At 30.9% G+C, this 10927-nt stretch overlaps 1 protein-coding gene and 1 long non-coding RNA gene across 2 annotated transcripts; both read left to right on the forward strand.

Moving 5' to 3' along the window:
- The first annotated feature begins 751 nt into the window (after positions 1–751).
- On the forward strand, positions 752–3256 carry LOC144569671 (uncharacterized). The gene is made up of 3 exons (XR_013516124.1): positions 752–861; positions 1357–1395; positions 3039–3256. It is a non-coding gene; the product is annotated as an uncharacterized LOC144569671 (long non-coding RNA).
- Positions 3257–4285: 1029 nt separating this feature from the next.
- Positions 4286–8357, forward strand: LOC144569623 (DEAD-box ATP-dependent RNA helicase 10-like). The gene is made up of 13 exons (XM_078320074.1): positions 4286–4566; positions 5068–5191; positions 5278–5347; positions 5507–5569; positions 5679–5753; positions 5922–6041; positions 6569–6610; positions 6729–6803; positions 7118–7264; positions 7344–7481; positions 7636–7747; positions 7972–8060; positions 8155–8357. The coding sequence occupies exons 1-13, from the start codon at positions 4422–4424 to the stop codon at positions 8275–8277; spliced, it is 1323 nt and encodes a 440-aa protein (XP_078176200.1). The 5' UTR covers positions 4286–4421; the 3' UTR covers positions 8278–8357.
- The last annotated feature ends 2570 nt before the right edge of the window (positions 8358–10927 follow it).

The following is a 10927-nucleotide window of genomic DNA, read 5'->3' on the forward strand; positions in this document are numbered from 1 at the left end:
TATATATTTCTCTTATAATATGTGTGTGTATATATATATTTTATATATACACATGATAACAGTTTCTATTTATGTTTTTTGATATCAAATTATATGTCGATATTGAATTGTTGTACGATATTTGATATTAGATTCGAATCGAACTATTATTTGATATCATTGGCACTTAAAAATAAAGAATAATCACATCATCAAATTATTATTAGAGATCACAATTCAAGTTAATTAAAAATACATAATTATATAAATTCTTAGCATGTCTCTTAATTTTTGAATAATTATTATTTTCATTGAAATAATTTTTTATAATTTTTTCTTATATTATGTCTCCGTTGCAATGCATGAGCACGATACTAGTATATATATATAGCCCTAAACCTTTACAACAATTTGATTTTATGATTTTTAAAATCCAAATAGTTGATCCAAACATTCAACATGATATCTATATTAAAATGTGCTTGGAGAACAAATTTTACATTTTTTTTATATTTATTAAGTATTTTACAAAATTGTTGTTTTTTAGTGGTCCAAAATTGTCTCAAAACTTTTGTAAAATACTTAATAAATAGTAAAAAAAATTAAAAAAAAATATAAAATTTGATTTTCAAGTACATTTTAATATAGATATCACACTTAATGGTTTAGATCGACTATTTGGACTTTAAAAATCGCAAAAAAAATAAAAATAAAAGATGCTGTAACTTTTAAATGTTGTAAGTGGATCCCTCCTCGTATATATAAATTTATTGCAGCAACAAAAAAATTATAGAGGTTGAAGAAGGATCTGATAAGATTGAGATCAACACAGATACGAGAAGTAACAAGATTGAAGATATGAAGCATTTTTCTTTTTCTGAGGTATCTCTCGACGTACTATAAAATTGTTAGTAATATTAAATTCTGATTTCTGACTCTCAGTCTGAGAATATTGAGATTTGGGTGAATTTGGTGACATATATATTTTTTTTCTTTTATTTACCATTATTTCATGACTGTGCACTGAAAAGTTACTAAACTGAACTTTGAAGAACCTATTGGGTTATTTTTTTTAGTACCAAACAATGACTTATACATTGTATATATTTGTAGTTGTGTACTATTTTACTTTGAAGAACCTATGGCTGTGCAATGACTTGTATAGTTGTATGTTTCTGGCAAAGAATCTAAACCTCCTCATTGAGCTCTACTTTCTTACATTATATTTTATTTGAAATTTTTGTAGGGGCTAGATGGTGGGATAGTTATATTAGTGGTTTTGATGCAACTAGCACATCTCTTTATACAAATGCATAATTGTTTTTGCTGGTTCAATTTGGTAAAACTAATATAGTTTTTTTTATTAATATATTGCAGCAAAAATTTGTAGTGAAGCTGTCACTTCATCAGGCCACGGTCGGCAAGGCCGGTCCTAAAGATTTTGGGGTCCGGGACGGGAGAAAATTTTGGGCCCTTTTATATATACCAATGTTATAAAAAAATGGTCTTAACGGTCAATTATATGCCTGTTTAATCATTAACGACGGTCAAACTGTTACAAATACAATTATCGGAGATCTATTAGTGGATTTTTTTTCAATTATTCTCAATTATTTTGTCTATTCTCGTTTGATAGTCCATTTATTTTTGTTTATTCTCATTTATTTCGTTTATTCCAGTGATTATTTATTTTTATATTGCTTTTTTCTGTGACTGTGTGATAATAAGTCTCATAAATCATGTATTGCTATTTTATTTGTACTTGGCTATACATCCAATTTTTGTATATATATTTTTTTTCTTCTTACTTACTTTGAATTAATTGATTAATTCCTCTATTATTTATATACCATTTTTTTTTACTTGCTGATGTATTTTTTTTTTAATTAGTACGACATGTTCATATATGAAAGTAAGTTGTTATCATAAACTAAATTTAGTACTTTTACGTTGCAATGTTTCATGTCTTTCAAACAATATATTATTAGTATTAATTTTTTCAATTAGTACAGTATGTTCATATATGTAATTAAATTGTTATCACAAACTAAATTTAGTGATTTTATGTTGAAATGTTTCATGTCTTTCAAATAATATATTATGAATATTTGAAAATGCTTAATTCTAAAAAAAAAACCATTAAATAAATATGTTGTGCATGTGTGTGTATTGTTAAGCGTAGTGTCATGTTATAAACTTATAATAATAGAACTAAGTTAAATTAAGTTTATTTGATAAGTTTGATGAGTTAAATAAATTATTTTTAATAAAAATAAAAATTCAAAATCGTCAGCATAATTCTGATTAACTGGCCGCATATTGATTAATCGCATGACGGTATCTTGTCCGTTCAACAAGCACATATACATTATTATTTACAATACTGACATATACAATTTTTTATTAATATACCGATAGATTATACCTATTTATAGAAAAGTTTGAGCTCTAATATATTATTTATTTTTAATATATATATATATGTAGAGAGAGAGAGAGAGAGAGACTAATGTGCATTTGTATGCATATGGCCCGATATGCATACGGCCCGATATGCATACGGTCCAAATTTAAAATTTCAAAATTCAAAACGTTGATCCGAACCGTTCATCTTGTTCTCCATATTAATATGTGCTTAGAGACCAAATTTTACATTTTTCTGAATTTTTTTTACTATTTATTAAGCCAATTTGAAAATTGTTGATCCAACGGTGGCTTAACAAAACAGTAAAATCAGCAGCCACCATTGAATTAGCAATCTTCAAAGTGGCTTAATAAATACTTAAATAGTAAAAAAATTCAGAAAAATGTAAAATTTGGTCTCCAAGCACATATTAATACGGAGAACAAGATGAACGGTTTAGATCAACATTTTGGATTTTGAAATTTTAAATTTGGACTGTATGCACATCGGGTCATATGCATACGAATGCACATTAGTCACTCTCTCTTTCTATATATATATATATGTATGTTTTAATATATGCAAAATATTTTTATTTTTTGGGACCTTTTGAATTTTGGGATCCGGAGCGGTCACCCTGGTTACCCAGCATTAGGGCCGTACTAGCTATAAGGTGTTCAATTAATGAATCCTCTTGACATTTTTTACAAGTTTATACAAATAAATTATCATATATAAAGAAAATTAGAACTTTGGTTTAATATATGGTTCCAACTCGGTCAAAGGGTCGACCGACTTGGTTTTTTGCATTGTTTCCAATTAGTTATAATTCAAAATGGACTCTATTCAGTTGCTGATTCAAAAATTTAATGAATTGAATTAATTGTCCATACATTATTGACAAGTGGCCGAATTTGAAAAGCAAGGCAGCGATCTAAATACAAGTGTAGTTGTCCATAACAGAGCTTGGTTGGTTGTCCACAGTTCTGCGATGCTGGTTGAAACAGGCCTGTTTTGAACAGGACTAATTCCTAACAGGGCTCAGTTTTGAATAAAATTGAATGGGCTGAACATGAGCAATTAGTCTTTAATTTCGAGACGATCATAAATAAGACTTTATTTATATATTTCAATTTCAATCCGAACAGGGTTCGGGCCTGAAGAGAATCGAATGAAGATTCAGATTTCAGAGAGAGCGGGCAGGAAAAAAATAATAAGGGACGACTCCTCTACCAAACCAACAGAAGCAAGACATTATTCAGCGCCATCATTTGACACGAATTTTAATATGAATCCGACGTTTCATATATCAAAGCACAGCAAGCGGCCAAGTACCATAAACCCTCTTTTGTTCAGAAGCTCAAAGCCATAGCCCGTACCATAAACCCTTTTCCCTAAAATTACTTGTCGGCGCTTAATTCTCCAAATCCAAATCCAAATCCAAAGCCATAAACCCCTCTCTCTCCACGAATCCGTATCCTCAGGTATTGCATAGGATTACCTTCACTTTACGGTTTGAGATTCGGGTCATCACAGGGGCAGTATTATTGGGCTTTGAGATTCGTGCCAAGTTAAAAAAAACGGTCCAGATTTAGTAATTGTAAAAGATTCCCTTATAAGGTATTGGAGAGGATGATATTTCCTCTCTCCACCGCTCTTGTGCCTCCATTCCTCGATGCGCATCCTCTGTATTGAATCTTTTGAGTTAATGGATATCAACCGTCTGATTTTAAACAGAGCTAATCTGACCATGCTTATGATAAAGGGCCCTTTAATATTAGTGCGAATCTAGTCTGCACGATTCTTAAAATCAATTGAATGATCAAGATTAATTAACTCAAAAGATTCTCTTTTGAGTTAAATGCAGAGGATACGAATTTCCATTCCTCATTCCTACTCCGAAATCGCGGCGGGTGCTCGATCTTTGGTCTTTTAATATCATCTCTAAGCTCCGTCTCTCTTTCTTTGTGTTCTCTGTGTTTACGGTTTTATACCTTTTCTTGTGTCTGCGCCTCTTTTTTATTTCTCTTCAGAACCCATGGCGGAGGATCTAGTGAAAGACAAGGAGGAGAAGACATTTGCGGAACTTGGGGTATGCGTAGAGCTGGTAGAGGCATGTGAGAGCTTGAACTGGAAGAGTCCTTCCAAAATCCAAGCTGAGGCAATCCCTTATGCGCTTGAAGGTCAACTCTTTTCACATCGACGAGTATTTTATAATAGTTATTGTTTGTTGCCAAATTCAATTGGAACAATATTTGCCCCCGTGATTTGAGACTTTGAAATTGGTTACGCTGTTTTTTAGTTATGTAATTAAGTATCATTTATACCTTATTTCATAATGCAAAAAATTGACCCCAGTTTCGCATTGATTAGTGCTCAATCTTGATATTCCCACATTTTAACGAACCATTCTCATACACAAATATGATTGGTGGTCTCAATGATTCTGGCAACTTGCATATACCAACCCTATCTTCCTGGCATCATGGTTATTTTTTAACTTGTTTATTTGTGTTTTTAATTGTTCATTCTAACTCGGGCCTTAGTTAATGTATATTTGCACAATCCAGGATGGTTCAATGAAATTTGTATTCAAGGAATAATTGGTGTGTGATCTACCCACTTTAAGCATATGGACTTGGTATAAACAGCTTTTGTTTATCTTTTTTTTTTTATTTAATCAGGAAAAGACTTAATTGGTCTAGCACAGACCGGCTCGGGGAAGACTGGTGCTTTTGCACTTCCGATTCTCCAGTCTTTACTTGAACATAAGAGTCCGTTTTTTGCCTGTGTTCTTTCTCCCACTAGGTTTGTCTCACTTGATATTTTTTAATTTGTTATTTCAATTATTAGTTTTTTACTAAAACTGTACCCTCTTTTCTTGTTTAATACAGGGAATTGGCAATTCAAATAGGTGAGCAGTTTGAGGCTCTGGGATCAGGAATTGGAGTCAAGTGCTCTGTTGTGAGTAATTGTTATTTCTCTCTCATTTTTTAGAAGAAAGCAATCTATTTCTGTTTGTTGTTTTTGTAATTATAGTAAGCTACTGATGTAGTTGTTTTCCCCTGACAAAACCTAAACAGAGCTAACGTTTTTTTTTTTTTTGTTTCTAATCAACTTTAGCTTGTTGGCGGAGTGGATATGGTGCAGCAAGCCTTATCACTTGGAAAGCGGCCACATATAGTGGTAGCTATTAACCCTTTTTTAGGTTTCTTACTAGAAGATTACAATTTTATTGTAATGCAGAATAACATGTTTGCACAAACAATTTGATATTATTTCCTTTTCTTTTTAGGTGGCTACTCCCGGTCGTCTTTTGGATCATCTGACCAACACAAAAGGTTTTAGCCTTCGGACATTGAAATACTTGGTAAAGGCTCTTTTACCTGTTTGTATTTAGCGAAGCAAATTGTAATAAAAATTGAATTTTTTTTAACATCTTCTATGTTTCTTGATGCATTACAGCTGTAGGAATGTGAACAATTGTCTTCAACTTAGTAAAATCATTGATATTTTACTCTTCTTGTGATATGAATAGGTGTTGGACGAGGCCGATAGGTTGCTAAACATGGACTTTGAGAAAGCCATTGATGATATACTCAAGGCTATTCCCAAGGAGAGAAGAACGTATCTATTTTCTGCTACTATGACTAACAAGGTAATTTCACCAAAAAGTTATTTATTATTATTTTTTTTTTTGTGATCTTATTTCTATTTGGCTGAATTTATCTAATTTCCTGTAAAGCCTCGTAAATATCAAGTGTGCCCCAGAAAATATAAAATATCATTGAAGATGTGCAAAATTACAAGAATCATCAATAACCTAAACCATTACATAGGCCATGTCAATATTAATTTATCATGATATACAGGCCTTTTTATGTTGTAAATGTACTTTTTCATCCCATGTAAATAAATGGCCTTCATAATGACAGCTTAATTATGTCTTATATGCTAATTGGACTTTTTAATCATCTATTAGTCATATTAAATCTTGTGAATATTGCTTGTAATTTCTTGTTTGGAATTTTTTTTAATCATTCTTGTTTTGGCAAATATTTGTGAAGGTAAGAAAGTGATCATTGCTGGGTAGCTTTCTCATTCTCTTTGAGTTTTGTTGTTAACTTTTCAGTTAAATTTTAAATTTTGATTTGTTGGAAAATCATTCTCATTCCTTTTTCTCAGGTCAATAAGCTACAACGGGCATGTCTCCGGAACCCTGTCAAGGTCTAGCCTCTACCTCATGATATTTGGCTTGTATCCATTTAATTCTTTGTTTAAAGCTGTAAGGTTATTCTATTAATTTCTGTATTAATGATTTTATTCCCTCTTGATATTAATCCAGATAGAGGCTGCCTCAAAGTACTCTACAGTCGACACTCTTAAGCAACAGTTCCGCTTTGTTCCTGCCAAATATAAGGTTCTCTCTTTTACCAACTGTTTTCTCTCTCTCACTTTGGTGACAATCGTTCTGATTTAGGCTGGGTCTGCACTGTGTTAAAAAGTATCCAGACCTGTTAAACTAAACTAAATATTTTGTTCTGTTCTCATTTTTATCGAGGAAAAGTATCAGATTGATTGGAACTTTGCTGATATTATATTAAGAAAAAGTTAGCATTAAGCTCTAGATTTGCATGCTATTTAGCTGTTGTCAAGGAATCTAGAGATCCTGACAGTCATATAGTCAGTTTTTCTAACTTTCTAACCATGTATATATTTCTTATTTGCTTTCAGGACTGTTATTTGGTATATATTTTGACCGAGATGCCGGGCAGTACCTCCATGGTTTTCACAAGAACATGCGAAGCTACAAGGATCCTCGCTCTTATACTTCGAAATCTTGGTCTAAAGGCTATCCCCATTAGTGGCCAGATGAGCCAGGTTTGTTTGCTTTGAATTATTTTGTTCTCACAGTTAAATTATTGAAGATCTAACTTGGTGCTGAAATTTTCTTTTACAGGCCAAGCGGTTGGGAGCTTTGACGAAGTTTAAGGCAGGAGAATGCAATATTCTCATATGTACAGACGTTGCAAGTAGAGGTCTTGATATCCCTTCTGTTGATGTGGTTATCAATTATGATATCCCAACAAATTCTAAGGTTCGTAATTTAATGTTTTTAAATCTTGATGTTAATCTCTTACACCTAGTTAATTCGAATTGGTTTTCTACTGTACATCCTGGCTTAGTTTCTGTATGCTTTTGTCTTTTGTGGATAAAATATTTTCACTTTCACTATTATTGTTATAATTCAGGATTACATACATCGTGTTGGTAGAACTGCGCGTGCAGGGAGATCTGGTCTTGCGGTAGCACTTGTCAACCAATATGAGGTCGAGTGGTATTTGCAGATTGAACAGCTCATTGGTATGAACATTTCTCTGGTGGATTTGAGTATACAAGTAGATGCAACATATTTGTGCCTCAATTTAGCAAATCACATTCAATAAATCACTAATGAGCGAAAAAATGTCAAATAACGAGCCAATCTAGCACCTGTTAATAGTAATCCTGAATATCCGTTGTTGTTCAATTACCACTTATACAAGGTTTTTGCATATGGTAATTTTCCTATCCCTCTTTTGGTGTAGGCAAGAAGCTTGAGGAGTATCCTGCAGAGGAAGCCGAAGTACTTATGCTCCTTGAACGAGTGTCCGATGCTAAGAGAATGTCACAAATGGTACGAAATAAGTACAAAACTGTCATTTGTAATATTAGAAAGTCATTATTTGCCCCCTTTACTATTTTTTTAACACTTTTTTGTAATTTTGCAGAAAATAAAGGAGAGTTTTACAAACAAGAAAAGGAGGGGAGAGGATGATAGGGAAGATGATGGAGAGAGGCATCATTTCAAGAATTCAAATGGTTCAAAAAAATTTAGAAGGAATCAACGGTGAAAGTACTTTAGTAATATGCCACAGTTAAACTTTAGTATTTAATGTAGTGCAGTTTTGACAGTTGGGTTTTGCTTCCATTAATTTAATCAGAAATTTGAAAATAAGTGCCACTCAGAGGTTTAAGACTCCAGGTCAACTATATTGACGAAAACATTATCAGCTAAATAATGGGAATTAGAACTATATTGACGGAAACATTAACAACTAAATAATTGAAATTAGGCTGAAATTATAATAGATAAAACTCATGCAATTAATTTTGATTGTTTTTAGTATTCAAGAAATGAAAAAGAAATTCGCATACATTCCACATTATTTTTTGTAGATGAGCGAATATGAATTAATATTAATTTTTACCGACATGAGTACATGACGTTTTGAAAGAAATTTCATTAAAAAAAATCTTTTTATTTATGATTATCATTGATATCTAAAATTGCAAATACAATTGCTACCCTATAATTTGAAATCAGAATATATAGATGCTAATTAAGAGTCCGTCATTGTACTGTCTAGCTCCTTATTTGTTGAACTTTTATTTGGCAAGTAAAACTAAAATGACATAATTATTAACGATTATCTATTAAAAAATATCTTTATAGTTAATAATTATGTTTTTTTTTCTTAATACATATATAATTACTAGTATGGTGTTCGTGTGTTGCAACGGGAGCATATTATAAGAGAAAAAAAATCATAAAAAATGACATTTTCATAAAAAAAAAAAATAAACCAAAAGAGAAAAAGAAAACATACAATCTCAACCGTTTAAATATTACATTATCAAAAGAGAAAAAATTATAGAAAAACATACAAGTAAAAACTACCTACTTTAAAGAATCCATGACTCCTAATTTAAAACATAAAATACATCTATCAATCCGCCTTTTGCAACCAGGTAAATAGGAAAAGGCAAGGATCCTATTTGTGACTTTCTCCCTTTTGTCCTGACAACCCCTTCTCCTCTTACAAGTAAATATGGTGATATCCTAGAAATTAAATGAAAATTAAAGTACATGAATGGCAATGTAAAAGCTAACTAAATCAAAACGAAGATCCTAATTAAACTACTAAGGAAATAAAAAGTAGCCGAAAACAATTGATAAATAAAAAGTAGCCTAAAACAATTGATAAATAAAAAGTAGCATGAAACAATTGTTTTTTTTCTCTAGATTGCTAGTGCAACAGTAGCAATTGATAATTAAATAAAAAGTTTAGAAAATAAGTAGAAATCTTCTAATATTACAGCCTAAACAATATAATGAAGAACATGATATCCCATGAATTCTTTATTTTCAGCAGATACGAAAATTTCAATTTAACATTTCAACAAAGTGCCATTGGATTTTAACATACCTTCAAAGTACTATTCATTGGAAAAGGTCCTCTATTGTTTGTTCTAGAAGCACAAAAAGATTGGACACCTAATTCAAAACAGACAAAAAAATTATTTTTATTCTAAGAAAGCTAGATGATCATCAACACAAGTTGATCTCTTCGTTAACTTTCTTATTAATTTTTAGAAGTTGAGATTGATTGTCATATTCTAATTAATTTGTGAAAAAATAATAATAAATATACTCTAAATGCAAATGCTTACTGATTTTGAACACGTCATAGCAATTCTAGAAGAATATGAGAATGATGTTAAGAATAATAAGCCTTTTATCTAAATGGACTGTTTGGATTGATACAAGACATAAAAAACTGGTACAGTGTTGTTTTTAAACTGGTATAAGACATAGAAAATAGGTACAATACTGTTTTTATTTTTTAATGTTTCATATATATATTTAGAAGCATGAAATTGAGATCAAAACTTAGAACCCTATTTTTTCATTATTTGAAAATAAGGTTTCTTAAAAGCAAATCAGTATTTTTTCTTTTCAGTTTTCAGGGTTTATTGGATAAACGTGTTCAACATTTTATGTGTATGCGATAAAATCTCTTGAATCTATTGTGTACTGTATTAGATTATTCAACATCAGATTTTTGGAAGACAATCACAAAATACCTAAAAGTTAAATATTTTTAGTTTTTAACAACTCCTTACACATAGGTCCCTTATTCTTATTTATTTATATTTTTTACAATGATTTGTAATAGTAAGCTTATTTATTTTAGAATCACTAAGCGCTTTGCATAAGATCAACTTGTGCTGGTCATTGCACTTTTATCCTTTATGTCTTGTCTATTTACATGTGCATTCTTATAATGTTTTTTTTTAAAATGCATAAGATCAACATGTGGATTCTTATATTGATTTGTAACAATATAGTACACATGATTTTATATAAATTTACATCTCATGAACACCATCTATCAAGAGATCTAAATTCATATTTACAAAAAGTCAGAATATCTGATCCTTAACAAATACTATAACAATCAGAATATCTACTTGATACTTTACAAAAAAATAAAAATAAAACATTACACATATGAGCCACAAGCAGCACACTATTAAACATTTACTGGTGTCACTTATTATTGTTTTTGGATGGTACAGAATCAAAATCCATATGGGAAAAAGGGGTCATAAGAAAAACTTTACTTATGACAAATTTACATTGCAAGTCGTTATTGTAGAGGTGGGCTGCCATTGTTGGGGCCCAATTATCTAATGCTAGAGGAGTTTTTTTATATGATT

The sequence above is a fragment of the Carex rostrata genome, chromosome 18 (genome assembly GCF_964058835.1).
Source record: "Carex rostrata chromosome 18, lpCarRost1.2, whole genome shotgun sequence".
Classification (NCBI taxonomy): domain Eukaryota; kingdom Viridiplantae; phylum Streptophyta; class Magnoliopsida; order Poales; family Cyperaceae; genus Carex; species Carex rostrata.

Coding starts and splice junctions, on each gene's coding strand:
- LOC144569623 (XM_078320074.1), top strand. CDS start 4,422: ATGGCGGAGGATCTAGTGAAAGACAAGGAGGAGAAGACATTTGCGGAA. Junction 6,611..6,728: donor GTCTCCGGAACCCTGTCAAG/GTCTAGCCTCTA, acceptor ATATTAATCCAG/ATAGAGGCTGCCTCAAAGTA. Junction 7,482..7,635: donor ATATCCCAACAAATTCTAAG/GTTCGTAATTTA, acceptor GTTATAATTCAG/GATTACATACATCGTGTTGG.